General features: G+C 43.1%; 1 protein-coding gene across 3 annotated transcripts in view; it reads right to left on the reverse strand.

Moving 5' to 3' along the window:
- Nucleotides 1-750: 750 nt before the first annotated feature.
- Nucleotides 751-15,331, reverse strand: part of LOC120036767 (uridine-cytidine kinase-like 1) — a 54,147-nt gene continuing 39,566 nt past the window's right edge. Inside the window, exons 5-15 of one of the 3 annotated variants that reach the window (XM_038983134.1) lie at nt 15,129-15,200; nt 12,574-12,763; nt 12,162-12,223; nt 9,741-9,760; nt 8,060-8,158; nt 3,418-3,511; nt 2,797-2,859; nt 2,332-2,454; nt 2,072-2,179; nt 1,430-1,586; nt 751-1,241 (exon numbers count right to left, since the gene is read on the reverse strand). In XM_038983134.1, the coding sequence (XP_038839062.1) occupies nt 1,162-1,241; nt 1,430-1,586; nt 2,072-2,179; nt 2,332-2,454; nt 2,797-2,859; nt 3,418-3,511; nt 8,060-8,158; nt 9,741-9,760; nt 12,162-12,223; nt 12,574-12,763; nt 15,129-15,200 (1,068 nt within the window). In that variant the 3' untranslated portion in view covers nt 751-1,161. Of the gene's footprint in view, nt 1,242-1,429; nt 1,587-2,071; nt 2,180-2,331; nt 2,455-2,796; nt 2,860-3,417; nt 3,512-8,059; nt 8,159-9,740; nt 9,761-10,981; nt 10,999-12,161; nt 12,224-12,573; nt 12,764-15,128; nt 15,201-15,331 lie in introns of all 3 variants that reach the window. The other 2 variants (XM_038983136.1, XM_038983135.1) reach the window with 2 other exon arrangements.

The following is a 15,331-nucleotide window of genomic DNA, read 5'->3' on the forward strand; positions in this document are numbered from 1 at the left end:
CGCAGAGTTCATTAGAACTGTAGGCCTATTCTGAATTGTAAAACTTTTTTGTTTTATAGCCCATTAGCCTACCGGTTAAGTCAGTGTCATCCTATATTTACCCCACCGCCTTCTTGGTGTCAGCGGTGGGTTAGTGATGAAAGTGATGGAAGATATCAAGGTTAGTTTCCATGAGAAGAGGACAACCACCATATCCTTCCTGTATATTTTCTCCGTCTCTCTCGTCTCTATGTTGCAGACAAAGCACAAATTAAATGTAGGTCTAGGTGGTGTAGCCTACGCCGATATCACTAGGAAACATTAAGCATGACAACAACATTGTAAGGCCTCATTATGATAGGCAGCATAGGCCCAGAATCATTCCCAGACAGAGGAACCTTCATGAATAAAGTGCTGATGTTTAAGGGCAATGAAAACGGTCAAGGCTAACCGAACTGCGGGGCATGGGTGGAGGAGCCACTCACAGGTAGACTAGCAGGTAGATCAGGATGTGGGAGTATATTTAGGCCTTGCAGTGAAAAGAGGACTAAGTGTTAACATTTTGCAAGACTGTGGTTTGGTCAGTAGCTACAAAGCAGAGAAGAGGGGAAACCAGAGAGTTAAAAAGTTACGCCTACACAATTTTCCGGTAAAGTGTTCCTTGAAAGAAAGCACTTTCTATGAGCAGAGAGAATGAACAATATGGCTGTGTATTTTTTGGATTGCATTCTGAAAGGTTAATTAAGCTCTGAGAAAGAAATAAAAAAAGTGTGTTTTGCAATGAGCTCTTATTGAATGTTGTAATCCACAGTTAAAAATATGAAGGTTTGGACCCTCAAAACACACAATTCAAACAACCAAAAATAGAACATTTTACAAACAAACATTCACATTACAAAAATTACTACATTTTCTATTACAGCTGCATTGGCATAAAACTCAAATAGAAATATACAAAAACTGCATGTATATAATGTATATATTAATTGTCCTTTGTTAATCTTTGACTCATTTTCTGTATCTGAGTGAAATTCAAGGTGCTCTAGTACTCCAGGGTGTCTTCTTTGGTCCCCAGAATAAGGGGGTGTACGTAGCTGCCCAGTGGGGTGAAGAGCACATTCCTCAATCATCCTCCAAACGGCGCACCCCTGAATCATTCAAATAGGTCTGCCCATTGTCCCATCAGTAACTGGGCTCATCCATCTCCTCATCGCTCCATTCTGGGGGTGCATCCGTGCCAAAGTACCGGTCACCGAAATTTCCTTCACACAAGGGACAAAGAACAGTAGAGATCAGAGTTTGAAGCAGAGCATGGACACACTCTCACACTCTCTCACACACACACACACACACACACACACACACACACACACACACACACACACACACACACACACACACACACACACACACACACACACACACTGCCTTTCTCTCTCTCTTTTCTCACCTATGCCGGGTATGATGTGGAAGAGGTCGTTGACCTTCTTGTCGACGGCAGTGGTGATGATTTGGACCTGAGGGAAGGCGTAGGCCACAGAGTGAACCCCCATCTCAGCCATCAGCAGAGACACCAACAGGATCTTATCCTCCTGGACATCATGGTCCTACACAAGACACACAGACAGACACGGAGAGAGATGCATCATCAGATTCCATCAGAATCACCTACCAGTAGGACTCGTACGGCCATCATGCCAGCAGCATCAGTACACACGGTGCAGTCCATCAGAATCACCTACCAGTAGGACTCGTACGGCCATCATGCCAGCAGCATCAGTACACACGGTGCAGTCCATCAGAATCACCTACCAGTAGGACTCGTACGGCCATCATGCCAGCAGCATCAGTACACACGGTGCAGTCCATCAGAATCACCTACCAGTAGGACTCGTACGGCCATCATGCCAGCAGCATCAGTACACACGGTGCAGTCCATCAGAATCACCTACCAGTAGGACTCGTACGGCCATCATGCCAGCAGCCTCAGTACACACGGTGCAGTCCATCAGAATCACCTACCAGTAGGACTTGTACGGCCATCATGGCAGCAGCATCAGTACACATGGTGCAGTCCATCAGAATCACCTACCAGTAGGACTCGTACGGCCATCATGGCAGCAGCCCCAGTAGACACGGTGCAGTCCATCAGAATCACATGGTCCTCACCGATGTCCTTAGGCAGACGCAGGTAATGCAGCTGAGAGAGAGGGAGGGACAGGGAGGAAAGAGGGGATGAAGGGAAGAATGAAAGACAGACAAAAAGGCTATAACTATGCCTCCAACTTTTCCCTGGTCAGGTCCTGCAGTCCTACTCAAAGCTTCAAGCATGTGTGTTTTCCAGATCCATACCTCTGGTTCTCCTGTGTCCTGGTTGGTCTGGATGAGGATCTTCCCGATGCGGACATCTTTACACACTGCCCGGAGAGCTGGCTCCATGGTCTCTCCCGCTCGCAGGATGGACACTCCAGTGATCTATGGAAAACCAGAAGAGAAACCAGGTTCATGGATTTATAACATACTGACTGACAACTGAGTACAGTACATTTAACAACAAGAACATGATAGCAGTAATACTATACTGTTCATCATGACAACACTGGCTGATAAATACACAGGACTGAGTTAACATCTAATAACAGATGAAATATGCTATTATATAAAGCTAATGTGAATCACACAGATTGAGTTTTCTGATCAGAGGGAACTAGACGGCTGAAATGGAGAGATAGCAACAAGTGAATAGGAAGGGGAAAGTGAGAAAGTGAGAGAGATGGATAGAAAAACAGGCAGGAAGAAAAAGAAAGCTCAACTCACCCTCTTCCCGTGGAAAGCCCTGCCTTCATAGTCCTCTCCCTGCGGTGTTTGAACTATATGGCTCTGTGGAAAGAGAGAGAGAGAGAAAGAGAGAGAGAGAGGAGGATGAACTTATGAGTACAGACCTCAAGACAACGAACCCATGGTGCGTGTTCAGTTGGCCACACTAAACAATCAATAAAACACTTCTTTACTCCAACAGCTCTAGCTGTAGTGGGTGGTACATACACAGTGTACTGTAGTTGCTGTGCGATTCAAGTGATATGTTGTGTTTGTGCAGTCGCGGTATGTGTGTGTCTTTTTGGTTTTATAGTGAGAACTTTCCACTGCGGTGGATTGACAGTTTCCATACTCCAGAGGCCAGACTCTCTCTTTTGCTCTCTCTCTCTTCTTTTTCTCTCTCTCGCACCATCTCGCAATCTTGACCTCTCATGCTCTTTCCATCGCTTACTCTCTTTCCATCTTTCTTACCCCCATTTTTCCATCACTCAATTCTTCTCCCTCCATCTTTTCATCTCTTTCTAAATGAAACTCCGTTCAAATATGCTCTTTGAGTATGAACGTTAAGGTACAGTAGAACAGAGCAGCCTTTCTATCGCTCTGTCTCTCTGTCATACGTACCTCTGAGGGAAGAAAGGAAAGAGCTCGTTCAATCAGCAGACGCATCAGTCTCTTCGAGTAGAAGATGAACTCATCCCTGCTTGTCTCTTTGTTTCTGGGCAGAAGAAGTAGGACGGTCAGGGACCAGACAAATAAAAGACAGTCAGGGACCAGACAAATAAAAGACAGTCAGGGACCAGACAAATAAAAGACACTCAGGGACCAGACAAATAAAAACACTCAGGGACCAGACAAATAAAAGACAGTCAGGGACCAGACAAATAAAAGACACTCAGGGACCAGACAAATAAAAGACAGTCAGGGACCAGACAAATAAAAGACAGTCAGGGACCAGACAAATAAAAACACTCAGGGACCAGACAAATAAAAACACTCAGGGACCAGACAAATAAAAGACAGTCAGGGACCAGACAAATAAAAGACAGTCAGGGACCAGACAAATAAAAGACAGTCAGGGACCAGACAAATAAAAACACTCAGGGACCAGACAAATAAAAGACAGTCAGGGACCAGACAAATAAAAACACTCAGGGACCAGACAAATAAAAGACAGTCAGGGACCAGACAAATAAAAACACTCAGGGACCAGACAAATAAAAGACAGTCAGGGACCAGACAAATAAAAGACAGTCAGGGACCAGACAAATAAAAGACAGTCAGGGACCAGACAAATAAAAACACTCAGGGACCAGACAAATAAAAGACAGTCAGGGACCAGACAAATAAAAACACTCAGGGACCAGACAAATAAAAACACTCAGGGACCAGACAAATAAAAGACAGTCAGGGACCAGACAAATAAAAACACTCAGGGACCAGACAAATAAAAACACTCAGGGACCAGACAAATAAAAGACAGTCAGGGACCAGACAAATAAAAGACAGTCAGGGACCAGACAAATAAAAACACTCAGGGACCAGACAAATAAAAGACAGTCAGGGACCAGACAAATAAAAGACAGTCAGGGACCAGACAAATAAAAGACAGTCAGGGACCAGACAAATAAAAGACACTCAGGGACCAGACAAATAAAAACACTCAGGGACCAGACAAATAAAAGACACTCAGGGACCAGACAAATAAAAGACACTCAGGGACCAGACAAATAAAAACACTCAGGGACCAGACAAATAAAAGACAGTCAGGGACCAGACAAATAAAAGACACTCAGGGACCAGACAAATAAAAACACTCAGGGACCAGACAAATAAAAGACAGTCAGGGACCAGACAAATAAAAACACTCAGGGACCAGACAAATAAAAGACACTCAGGGACCAGACAGATAAGACCGTCAGGGACCAGACAGATAAAATAGTCAGGAACCAGACAGATAAAAGACAGTCAGGGACCAGACAAATAAAAGACACTCAGGGACCAGACAAATAAAAGACACTCAGGGACCAGACAAATAAAAACACTCAGGGACCAGACAAATAAAAACACTCAGGGACCAGACAAATAAAAGACACTCAGGGACCAGACAGATAAGACCGTCAGGGACCAGACAGATAAAATAGTCAGGAACCAGACAGATAAAAGACAGTCAGGGACCAGACAAATAAAAGACACTCAGGGACCAGACAAATAAAAGACACTCAGGGACCAGACAAATAAAAACACTCAGGGACCAGACAAATAAAAGACACTCAGGGACCAGACAAATAAAAGACAGTCAGGGACCAGACAAATAAAAGACACTCAGGGACCAGACAAATAAAAGACAGTCAGGGACCAGACAAATAAAAGACAGTCAGGGACCAGACAAATAAAAGACAGTCAGGGACCAGACAAATAAAAGACAGTCAGGGACCAGACAAATAAAAACACTCAGGGACCAGACAAATAAAAGACAGTCAGGGACCAGACAAATAAAAACACTCAGGGACCAGACAAATAAAAACACTCAGGGACCAGACAAATAAAAGACAGTCAGGGACCAGACAAATAAAAGACACTCAGGGACCAGACAAATAAAAGACAGTCAGGGACCAGACAAATAAAAGACACTCAGGGACCAGACAAATAAAAACACTCAGGGACCAGACAGATAAGACCGTCAGGGACCAGACAGATAAAATAGTCAGGAACCAGACAGATAAAAGACAGTCAGGGACCAGACAGATAAAAGAGCGTCAGGGACCAGATAGATAAAAGACAATCACGGTCAGGGACCAGACAGATGAAAGACAGTCAGGGGGCAGACAGATAACAGTCAGGGACCAGCCAGATAAAATAGTCAGGAACCAGACAGATAAAAGACAGTCAGGGACCAGACAGATAAAAGAGTATCAGGGGCAAGACAGATAAAAGACAGTCAGGGGCCATACAGATGAAAGACAGTCAGGGACCAGACAGATAAGACAGTCAGGGACCAGACAGATAAAAGAGTCAGGAACCAGACAGATGAAAGACAGTCAGGGGCCAGACAAATAAAAATAGACACTATGGACCATGTAGTCGCACTCAACCTACATTGTGGAAGTGAATGTTTGCTACAGTATGTTTATGCTCTGACCTACCTGTGTTATTATCTGACTCTAGATCAGTTAGTAGGTTTACTGAGTAGTGTGTAGTGCAGTGGTTATTACTGATACCTGATGATGGTGTGCATCCCCTGACCTGGGCTGTGTTAGTAAAATACATGACTAGTATTATAGTGGGTCGTTCTACATTAGTTCAAGAGGTAGTTGTTAAACTAGTAGTACAGTGGGTCATTCTACATTAGTTCTAGAGGTAGATATACTAGTAGTATAGTGGGTTGTCCTACATTAGTTCTAGAGGTAGTTATAGCAGTAGTATAGTGGGTCGTTCTACATGAATTCTAGAGGTAGTTATACCAGTAGTATAGTGGGTCGTTCTACATTAGTTCTAGAGGTAGATATACTAGTAGTATAGTGGGTCGTTCTACATTAGTTCTAGAGGTCGTAGTTATACTAGTAGTATAGTGAGTCGTTCTACATTAGTTCTAGAGGTAGTAGTTATACTAGTAGTATATTGGGTCGTTCTACATTCGTTCTAGAGGTAGTTATACCAGTAGTATAGTGGGTCGTTCTACATTAGTTCTAGGGGTAGTTATACCAGTAGTATAGTGGGTCGTTCTACATTAGTTCTAGAGGTAGTTATACTAGTAGTATAGTGGGTCGTTCTACATTAGATCTAGGGGTAGTTATACTAGTAGTATAGTGGGTCATTCTACATTAGTTCTAGGGGTAGTTATACTAGTAGTGTAGTGGGTCGTTCTACATTAGTTCTAGAGGTAGTTATACTAGTAGTATAGTGGGTCGTTCTACATTAGATCTAGGGGTAGTTATACTAGTAGTATAGTGGGTCGTTCTACATTAGTTCTAGGGGTAGTTATACTAGTAGTATAGTGGGTCGTTCTACATTAGTTCTAGGGGTAGTTATACTAGTAGTATAGTGGGTCGTTATACATTAGTACTAGAGGTAGTCGTTATACTCTCTGGTCACCCCCAAAGCCAATTCCTCCTTTGGCCGCCTCGCCTTCCAGTTCTCTGCTGCCAATGACTGAAACGAACGACAAAAATCTCTGAAACTGGAAACACTCTCCCTCACTAGCTTTAAGCACCAGCTGTCAGAGCAGCTCACAGATTACTGCACCTGTACATAGCCCATCTATAATTTAGCCCAAACAACTACCTCTTCCCCTACTGTATTTATTTATTTTGTTCCTTTGCACCCCATTATTTCTACTTTGCACATTCTTACACTGCAAATCTACCATTCCAATGTTTTACTTGCTATATTGTATTTACCTCGCCACCATGGCCTTTTTTTGCCTTTACCTCCCTTATCTCACCTCATTTATATATAGATTTATTTTTCTACTGTATTATTGACTGTATGTTTGTTTTACTCCATGTGTAACTCTGTGTTGTTGTATGTGTCGAACTGCTTTGCTTTATCTTGGCCAGGTCGCAATTGTAAATGAGAACTTGTTCTCAACTTGCCTACCTGGTTAAATAAAGGATAAATAAAATACAGTATCCAGTGTATACAGTATGCAGCGTGTATACAGTATGCAGCGTGTATACAGTATGCAGTGTGTATACAGTATGCAGCGTGTATACAGTATGCAGCGTGTATACAGTATGCAGCGTGTATACAGTATGCAGCGTGTATACAGTATGCAGCGTGTATACAGTATGCAGTGTGTATACAGTGTGTATACAGTATCCAGTGTATACAGTACGCAGCGTGTATACAGTATGCAGTGTATACAGTATCCAGTGTGTATACAGTATGCAGTGTGTATACAGTATCCAGTGTGTATACAGTATCCAGTGTGTATACAGTATCCAGTGTGTATACAGTATCCAGTGTATACAGTATTCAGTGTATACAGTATGCAGCGTGTATACAGTATGCAGTGTATACAGTATCCAGTGTGTATACAGTATCCAGCGTGTATACAGTATGCAGCATGTCTACAGTATCCAGTGTATACAGTATGCAGTGTGTATACAGTATGCAGTGTGTATACAGTATCCAGCGTGTATACAGTATGCATCATGTATACAGTATCCAGTGTATACAGTATTCAGTGTATACAGTATGCAGCGTGTATACAGTATGCAGTGTATACAGTATCCAGTGTGTATACAGTATCCAGTGTGTATACCTTATTATGGTGTGCATTCCCCTGACCTGGGGCGTACTCTCCAGAACACTCAGGGTCTGGGGGAGGGGCTGGGCCTGGTGGGCAGAGGCAAGGGCCGCCCTGTAACCATAGCAACCGGGAAAAGAAAGGGCGGGTGGATGTAAGAGCACTGGAATAGGCGGTAGGGTGCATACATACAGTCACAGGCTTGAAACACACATACAAAATAAGCAGACACCAGCGCGCACCCACGCCCACGCACACACACACATCTTAAACAGTATTCATCACACTGGTGTTAATATTGATTAGTGGGTAGTAGAATTCTAAAAAACACACAATAAAAACACACTAGATTAAAATAGGCAGAGCAGATACAGGTCAGTTAACATCACTGAACCGATACTGTACTGTCTGCCTTAGTGGGATTATACAACAGCTTTAAGAGACAATCACAGAGAGCGTTTGACGTTTTTAGCTACTGTTCTGGTCTCAATGCAGTTAGATTCTACAGTGAGTGCTGAAAGACTAATTCATTCAACAACTAATTCCTACAACATTGATCAATGTGCAATAAATGAACGTGAAACTAGTCAGGAAACGTTGGATCTAGTGTCCTCTGGTACTAATGGTGGTGTAAACACAGTGATTTGGTTCTGATTCATTTGAGACTCTCAACACGTAATCTGAGGAACATGAAGAAAGCCGTGTTCTCTTAATTGTTCTCGTTGTGTTGTCATAATCCCATGTGATTACACACATACAAACACAAACACACGTTCATTCTTCTATCCTTGTGGGGATCTAAAATGAATTTCCATTCAAAATCCTATTTCCCCTAACCCCTTCACACTAACCCTTATCCTTACCATAACCTTAACCCAAACCACTAACCCTAATTGTAACTCTAACCCTAAACCTCTAAACTTAAAATAGCCTTTGTCCTCATTGGGATGTGGAAAATGTCCCCACGAGAATGTTCATTGTTTTACTGTCCTTGTGGGGACTTTGGGGCATTTGAGGTCCCCACAAGGATAAAAGAACCAACCAACCCACACACACACCAACTCAAAGAAAGCCCAACTCCTGAATTCAGATCAACACAGGCTGATTTAAAAAAAACAACAATCAAACTAAGTTTTGGACTAGAATCTGACTTTAAAACATACAACACAATGAGTTCTGGGCTGCGTTCAGTACAAAGAAACTTAATGCAATATTCAACTACATGGAAACAGTGCTGTGCTGAACAACCAGTTGAAAAACGGGGAGGGGTTGGGTTGTTGGTTGGGGAATGCTATCAGCATGGCCGCTGCCCTTTAAATACGTCACTTATTGCTTCAAGCCACATCCCACCACACCCACCAAACGGAGCACACGTCCCTCAAAGTCTGTTCAAGAACGTTGAAGAGCACTTTGGGGAAACATGTCGTTCAGTACAAGCCTAACGTAGCAAGCGCAACGTTACGCAACGCAGCAAATGTTTAAGCAAACTGAACAAACCCCTGGTCTTGCCAAAGATTAGAATTGAGGTCATGCAAGCCTTGAGTTGAGTGATATCACATTAAATCCCCACACTCTTGAGATACAAAGACCAAGCTGTGATACCATTTCACTCTCTAAAAACAAAACTCCTATGGGATACCGAACTTTAAAAGAAAGAAAATGCAAACACAGATAAATCATAAGCAAATCTGCTCACATATCCCAGCGCAGTTTCCTCTATGGAGAGAAGAGGGTTTGGACGAAACACAACGACACACACCGACAGAGACACACAATGACAGAGACACACAACGACGACAACAGAAAAGAGGAAGAAAATAAAAGAAACAGACAACATTGGGTAAATAAAGGTATGATCACGTGATACAGTGATCTGTGTGACAGCTGAATCCACTGCAGTCCTCACAATTCCTTAGACCAAGACAAATTGCCATACAAAGTTGCTAAATAATCTTTTTCATGAACTTACAAATAATAGTTCAACTCAGTTAGTCCACTCAGTAACAATGGTCACTACAATTCCGTCAGCGGTTGTGGCATTGTGTGTCGTGTGTACACGTGGGCTGCTCTCAGGCTGGCTTCAGCTGTCACACCTACACTGTGTCTCTGCAGTACAGAGGTAAAGCACAGAGGTACGACTCACAGCTCAAAGGCCCTGATACATCCTGTGTCTAAAGACAGACACCAAACACACTTCCTCTCTCTCTCGCTCTGATCTGCTGTGGCCGACATACTCAATGGAAAAACTCAGCTTTTAATAATAGGTATAGAAAACAGAGGTTTTAGATTGTGTGATAAGAACGGTCTTTCTCTATCTCACACTCTTCTTCTCTCTCTCTGGAGCTGAGAGGTCAGTGAAAATGTCTCAGTAGATTATTTTTAGACACAGAATGCAGCGGGTGGTTGTGTGTGAGCCATCATGTATGTAAGGTAGAGGAAAAAGCAACATCCTCCAATCAACTGCCTGCTGCACATAGAAGCGTTAGAAACACAGAAGTGACGTGTGGCGTGTCTGTCAAAGGGCAGAGAGTCTCTCAAATCTCTGTTTTCTACCGCGTGTTTTAACAGCGTATGTGGTGTCACACGCGGTGACATGCCAATTACTACTGCTACCTGTAATGGAAGACCCATTTCCCATCGATGCTGTTACATCCTTCACTGTACTGGATGAGTCATTGACAAGGTGGGCTTCTGGGGTTGATTCTGTGTAACAGCAGCAAGCAGTTGGAGAGTGAGGATGTTGGCTTCGTGGCTTCGATGTAGAAGTTGCCCGTAACCACATCTGGGAACAGATAAGGATATCTGACCCTGTATCAGGGATTTAGGGCAACTTCTACATACTCATGTTTTGTGCCCCCCTCTTCTTGCCCTCCATCTGGGAACTGGGGTGTGGGGGAGAGGGGTTCGGCGGTACAGTAAAGAGTTGTGCTACTCTACCTGACGCTGAGCTCACGCTGTGTGATGGAGGGATAGAGGGAGGAGTTGGAGGGATGGAGGAAGGAGTTGGAGGGATAGAGGGAGGAGTTGGAGGGATAGAGGGATGAGTTGGAGGGATAGAGGGATGAGTTGGAGGGATAGAGGGAGGAGTTGGAGGGATGAAGGAGGAGTATGAGAGTCCGTGTGCAGGTGGGGCAAGGTCAATAGTACCGTGTCAAATAAGTAACACCACAATAACAACACATGCCTTCATTGGTAATGGGGGATGGAAGCGATTACACTTCAATTTGTTCAACTTTAGGCAATGAACTGAAATTCAATTTCAGGAACAGAAAACATTTATTTTAATTTGTGAACTGGAATTTAATTTCCGTCGCCTGAATTGATATAGAACTGACACACCAACCCTGCTAGCTATTAGTGCATGTACCACAAGTCACACAGCAAAACGCCCCTGGTCATGCTTTTAAATCTATACTTAATTTAGTATATTCTTCATTTTGTGTCATCTTTCTCAGGAAATCATGAAATGTAGAGCTATTACAGAAAATGCTTTCTTGTTCCACTAGAGGGGGAAATGGAGCTGGCATCAGTCTGGTTAGCAGGAAAGCTGTAGATCTGGTATCAGTCTGGTTAGCTGTAGATCTGGTATCAGTCTGGTTAGCTGTAGATCTGGTATCAGTCTGGTTAGCTGTAGATCTGGTATCAGTCTGGTTAGCTGTAGATCTGGTATCAGTCTGGTTAGCTGTAGATCTGGTATCAGTCTGGTTAGCTGTAGATCTGGTATCAGTCTGGTTAGCTGTAGATCTGGTATCAGTCTGGTTAGCTGTAGATCTGGTATCAGTCTGGTTAGCTGTAGATCTGGTATCAGTCTGGTTAGCTGTAGATCTGGTATCAGTCTGGTTAGCTGTAGATCTGGTATCAGTCTGGTTAGCTGTAGATCTGGTATCAGTCTGGTTAGCTGTAGATCTGGCATCAGTCTGGTTAGCTGTAGATCTGGTATCAGTCTGGTTAGCTGTAGATCTGGTATCAGTCTGGTTAGCTGTAGATCTGGTATCAGTCTGGTTAGCTGTAGATCTGTTATCAGTCTGGTTAGCTGTAGATCTGGTATCAGTCTGGTTAGCTGTAGATCTGTCAAGCTGTATACAGTATGAGGAGAGATCAAGGGAGGAACTCTCACCTCCTCCAGCTGGCTGTGGACGTGCTGTACGATCAAGTCTATGGCCACCATGTTGCCTCCTCCTGCCAGTATACGACACACACAGGAAGGGGAAGTGACATTAGACAGTGATGATATTATGTTGTGTACATTATAATGGTTCAGGGGACTAAGTTGACTTTTCACGTTGTCTCCAATTGACGTCAATGCATTACTACGTCAACATTTGAGTTAAGTGGAAGTTCTCCCCTGAATGTCTAAATGTAAGGGAGAATATGTGTAAGCAAATGTGTGTGTGTGTGTGTGTGTGTGTGTGTGTGTGTGTGTGTGTGTGTGTGTGTGTGTGTGTGTGTGTGTGTGTGTGTATGTGTGTGAGCACATGGTCATACATTTTTTACTACGTCAGTCTGTGTGTGCTGGTTCCAAATATTACCGCGTGGTACCACAATGTCAGCCAGTCGCATGGTTGGCTCGATGTACTGCTCAAAGGCGGGCTTCACAAACTTATTGTACTGTTTGATGACGCCGTCGATGTCCCGGCCACGCTCTGTGATGTCCCTCTGCAGCCGACGCACCAGACGGATGTCTGAGTCAGTCTCCACAAAGATCTTCATGTCCAGCAGCTGTGGGGAGAACATACACCATGAGAAACACACACACACACACACCATGAGAAACACACACACACCATGAGAAACACACACACACACACACACACCATGAGAAACACACACACACCCACACCATGAGAAACACACACACACCCACACCATGAGAAACACACACACACACACCATGAGAAACACACACACCATGAAAAACACACACACACACACCCACACCATGAGAAACACACACACACGCACCCACACCATGAGAAACACACACACACACACCCACACCATGAGAAACACACACACACACACCATGAAAAACACACACGCACACACCATGAGAAACACACACACACACACACACACACACACACCATGACAAAACACACACACACACACCATGAGAAACACACACACACTATGCCAAACACACACCAAGCCAAACACACACACACACACACACACACACACACACACACACACACACACACACACACACACACACACACACACACACACACACACACACACACACACACACGAGGACACACACACATACACAAACTAGAGGTCGACCGATTAATCGGAATGGTCGATTAATTATGGCGATTTCAAGTTTTCATAACAATCGGAAATCGGTATTTTTGGACACCGATTTGGCCGACTTTTATTTTTTTTGCACCTTTATTTAATCTTTATTTAACTAGGCAAGTCAGTTAAGAACACATTCTTATTTTCAATGACGGCTTAGGAACGGTGGGTTAACTGCCTCGTTGAGGGGCAGAACGACAGATTTTTTCCTTGTCAGCTCGGGGGATTCAATCTTGCAACTTTACAGCTAACTAGTCCAACGCTCTAACCACCTGCCTTACATTGCACTCCACAAGGAGCCTGCCTGTTACGCGAATGCAGTAGAAGCCAAGGTAAGTTGCTAGCTAGCATTAAACTTATCTTATAAAAAACAATCAATCAATCAATTATAATCACTAGTTAACTACACATGGTTGATGATATTAATAGTTTATCTAGCGTGTCCTGCGTTGCATATAATCGATGCGGTGCGTATCGTTGCTTCAATGTGTACCTAACCATAAACATCATTGCCTGTCTTAAAATCAACACACAGAAGTAAATATTTTTAAACCTGCATATTTAGCAAAAAGAAATCCAGGTTAGCAGGCAATATTAACCAGGTGAAATTGTGTCACTTCTCTTGTGTTGATTGTACGCAGAGTCAGTGTATATGCAACAGTTTGGGCCGCCAAATTGGCCAGAATCTTACGTAATTATGACATAACATTGAAGGTTGTGCAATGTAACAGGAATATTTAGACTTATGGATGCCACCCGTTAGATAAAATACGGAACGGTTCCGTATTTCACTGAAAGAATAAACGTCTTGTTTTCGAGATGATAGTTTCCGGATTCGACCATAATAATGACCTAAGTCTCGTATTTCTGTGTGTTATTATGTTATAACTAAGTCTATGATTTGATAGAGCAGTCTGACTGAGCGGTGGTAGGCAGCAGCAGGCTCGTAAGCATTCATTCAAACAGCACTTTCCTGCGTTTTGCCAGAAGCTCTTCGCTGTGCTTCACGCCTATCAACTCCCGAGATTAGGCTGGTGTAACCGATGTGAAATGGCTAGCTAGTTAGCGGGGTGCGCGCTAATAGCGTTTCAAACGTCACTCGCTCTGAGACTTGGAGTAGTTGTTCCCCTTGCTCTGCATGGGTAACGCTGCTTCAAGGGTGGCTGTTGTCGTTGTGTTCCTGGTTCGAGCCCAGGTAGGAGCGAGGAGAGGGACGGAAGCTATACTGTTACACTGGCAATACTAAAGTGCCTATAAGAACATCCAATAGTCAAAGGTATATGAAATACAAATCGTATAGAGAGAAATAGTCCTATAATTCCTATAATAACTACAACCTAAAACCTCTTACCTGCGAATATTGAAGACTCATGTTAAAAGGAACCACCAGCTTTCATATGTTCTCATGTTCTGAGCAAGGAACTTAAACGTTAGCTTTCTTACATGGCACATATTGCACTTTTACTTTCTTCTCAAACACTTTGTTTTTGCATTATTTAAACCAAATGTTTCATATTTCATTATTTTTTTGAGACTAAATTGATTTTATTGATGTATTATATTAAGTCAAAATAAGTGTTCATTCAGTATTTTTGTAATTGTCATTATTACAAATAAATAAAAAATAATAAAAAAAATCGGCCGATTAATCGGTATCTGCTTTTTTTTGGCCCTCCAATAATCGGTATCGGTATTCGCGTTGAAAAATCATAATCGGTCGACCTCTAACACAAACCATGAAAAACACACACAGCCAATGTACAGGGGGACATTTGAGTCTTACCTGTAACAGTTCTTTATCTGCAAAGGCCATGATTCCCTCAAAGATGATAACACTGGCTCCATACACTGTTTTCTGAGAGGGATGAAACACACGCTGTGGGTTTAGTATGATTTTGACACTTCCAGAAGTGTAGTGTATAGACGCCACCTAATGTCTGTGGTGTTTTTGGTGACAAGTCCACATTTCTCTGCTGGCACAATAGC

This window comes from Salvelinus namaycush, unplaced genomic scaffold, assembly GCF_016432855.1.
Source record: "Salvelinus namaycush isolate Seneca unplaced genomic scaffold, SaNama_1.0 Scaffold1472, whole genome shotgun sequence".
In the NCBI taxonomy this organism is placed as follows: domain Eukaryota; kingdom Metazoa; phylum Chordata; class Actinopteri; order Salmoniformes; family Salmonidae; genus Salvelinus; species Salvelinus namaycush.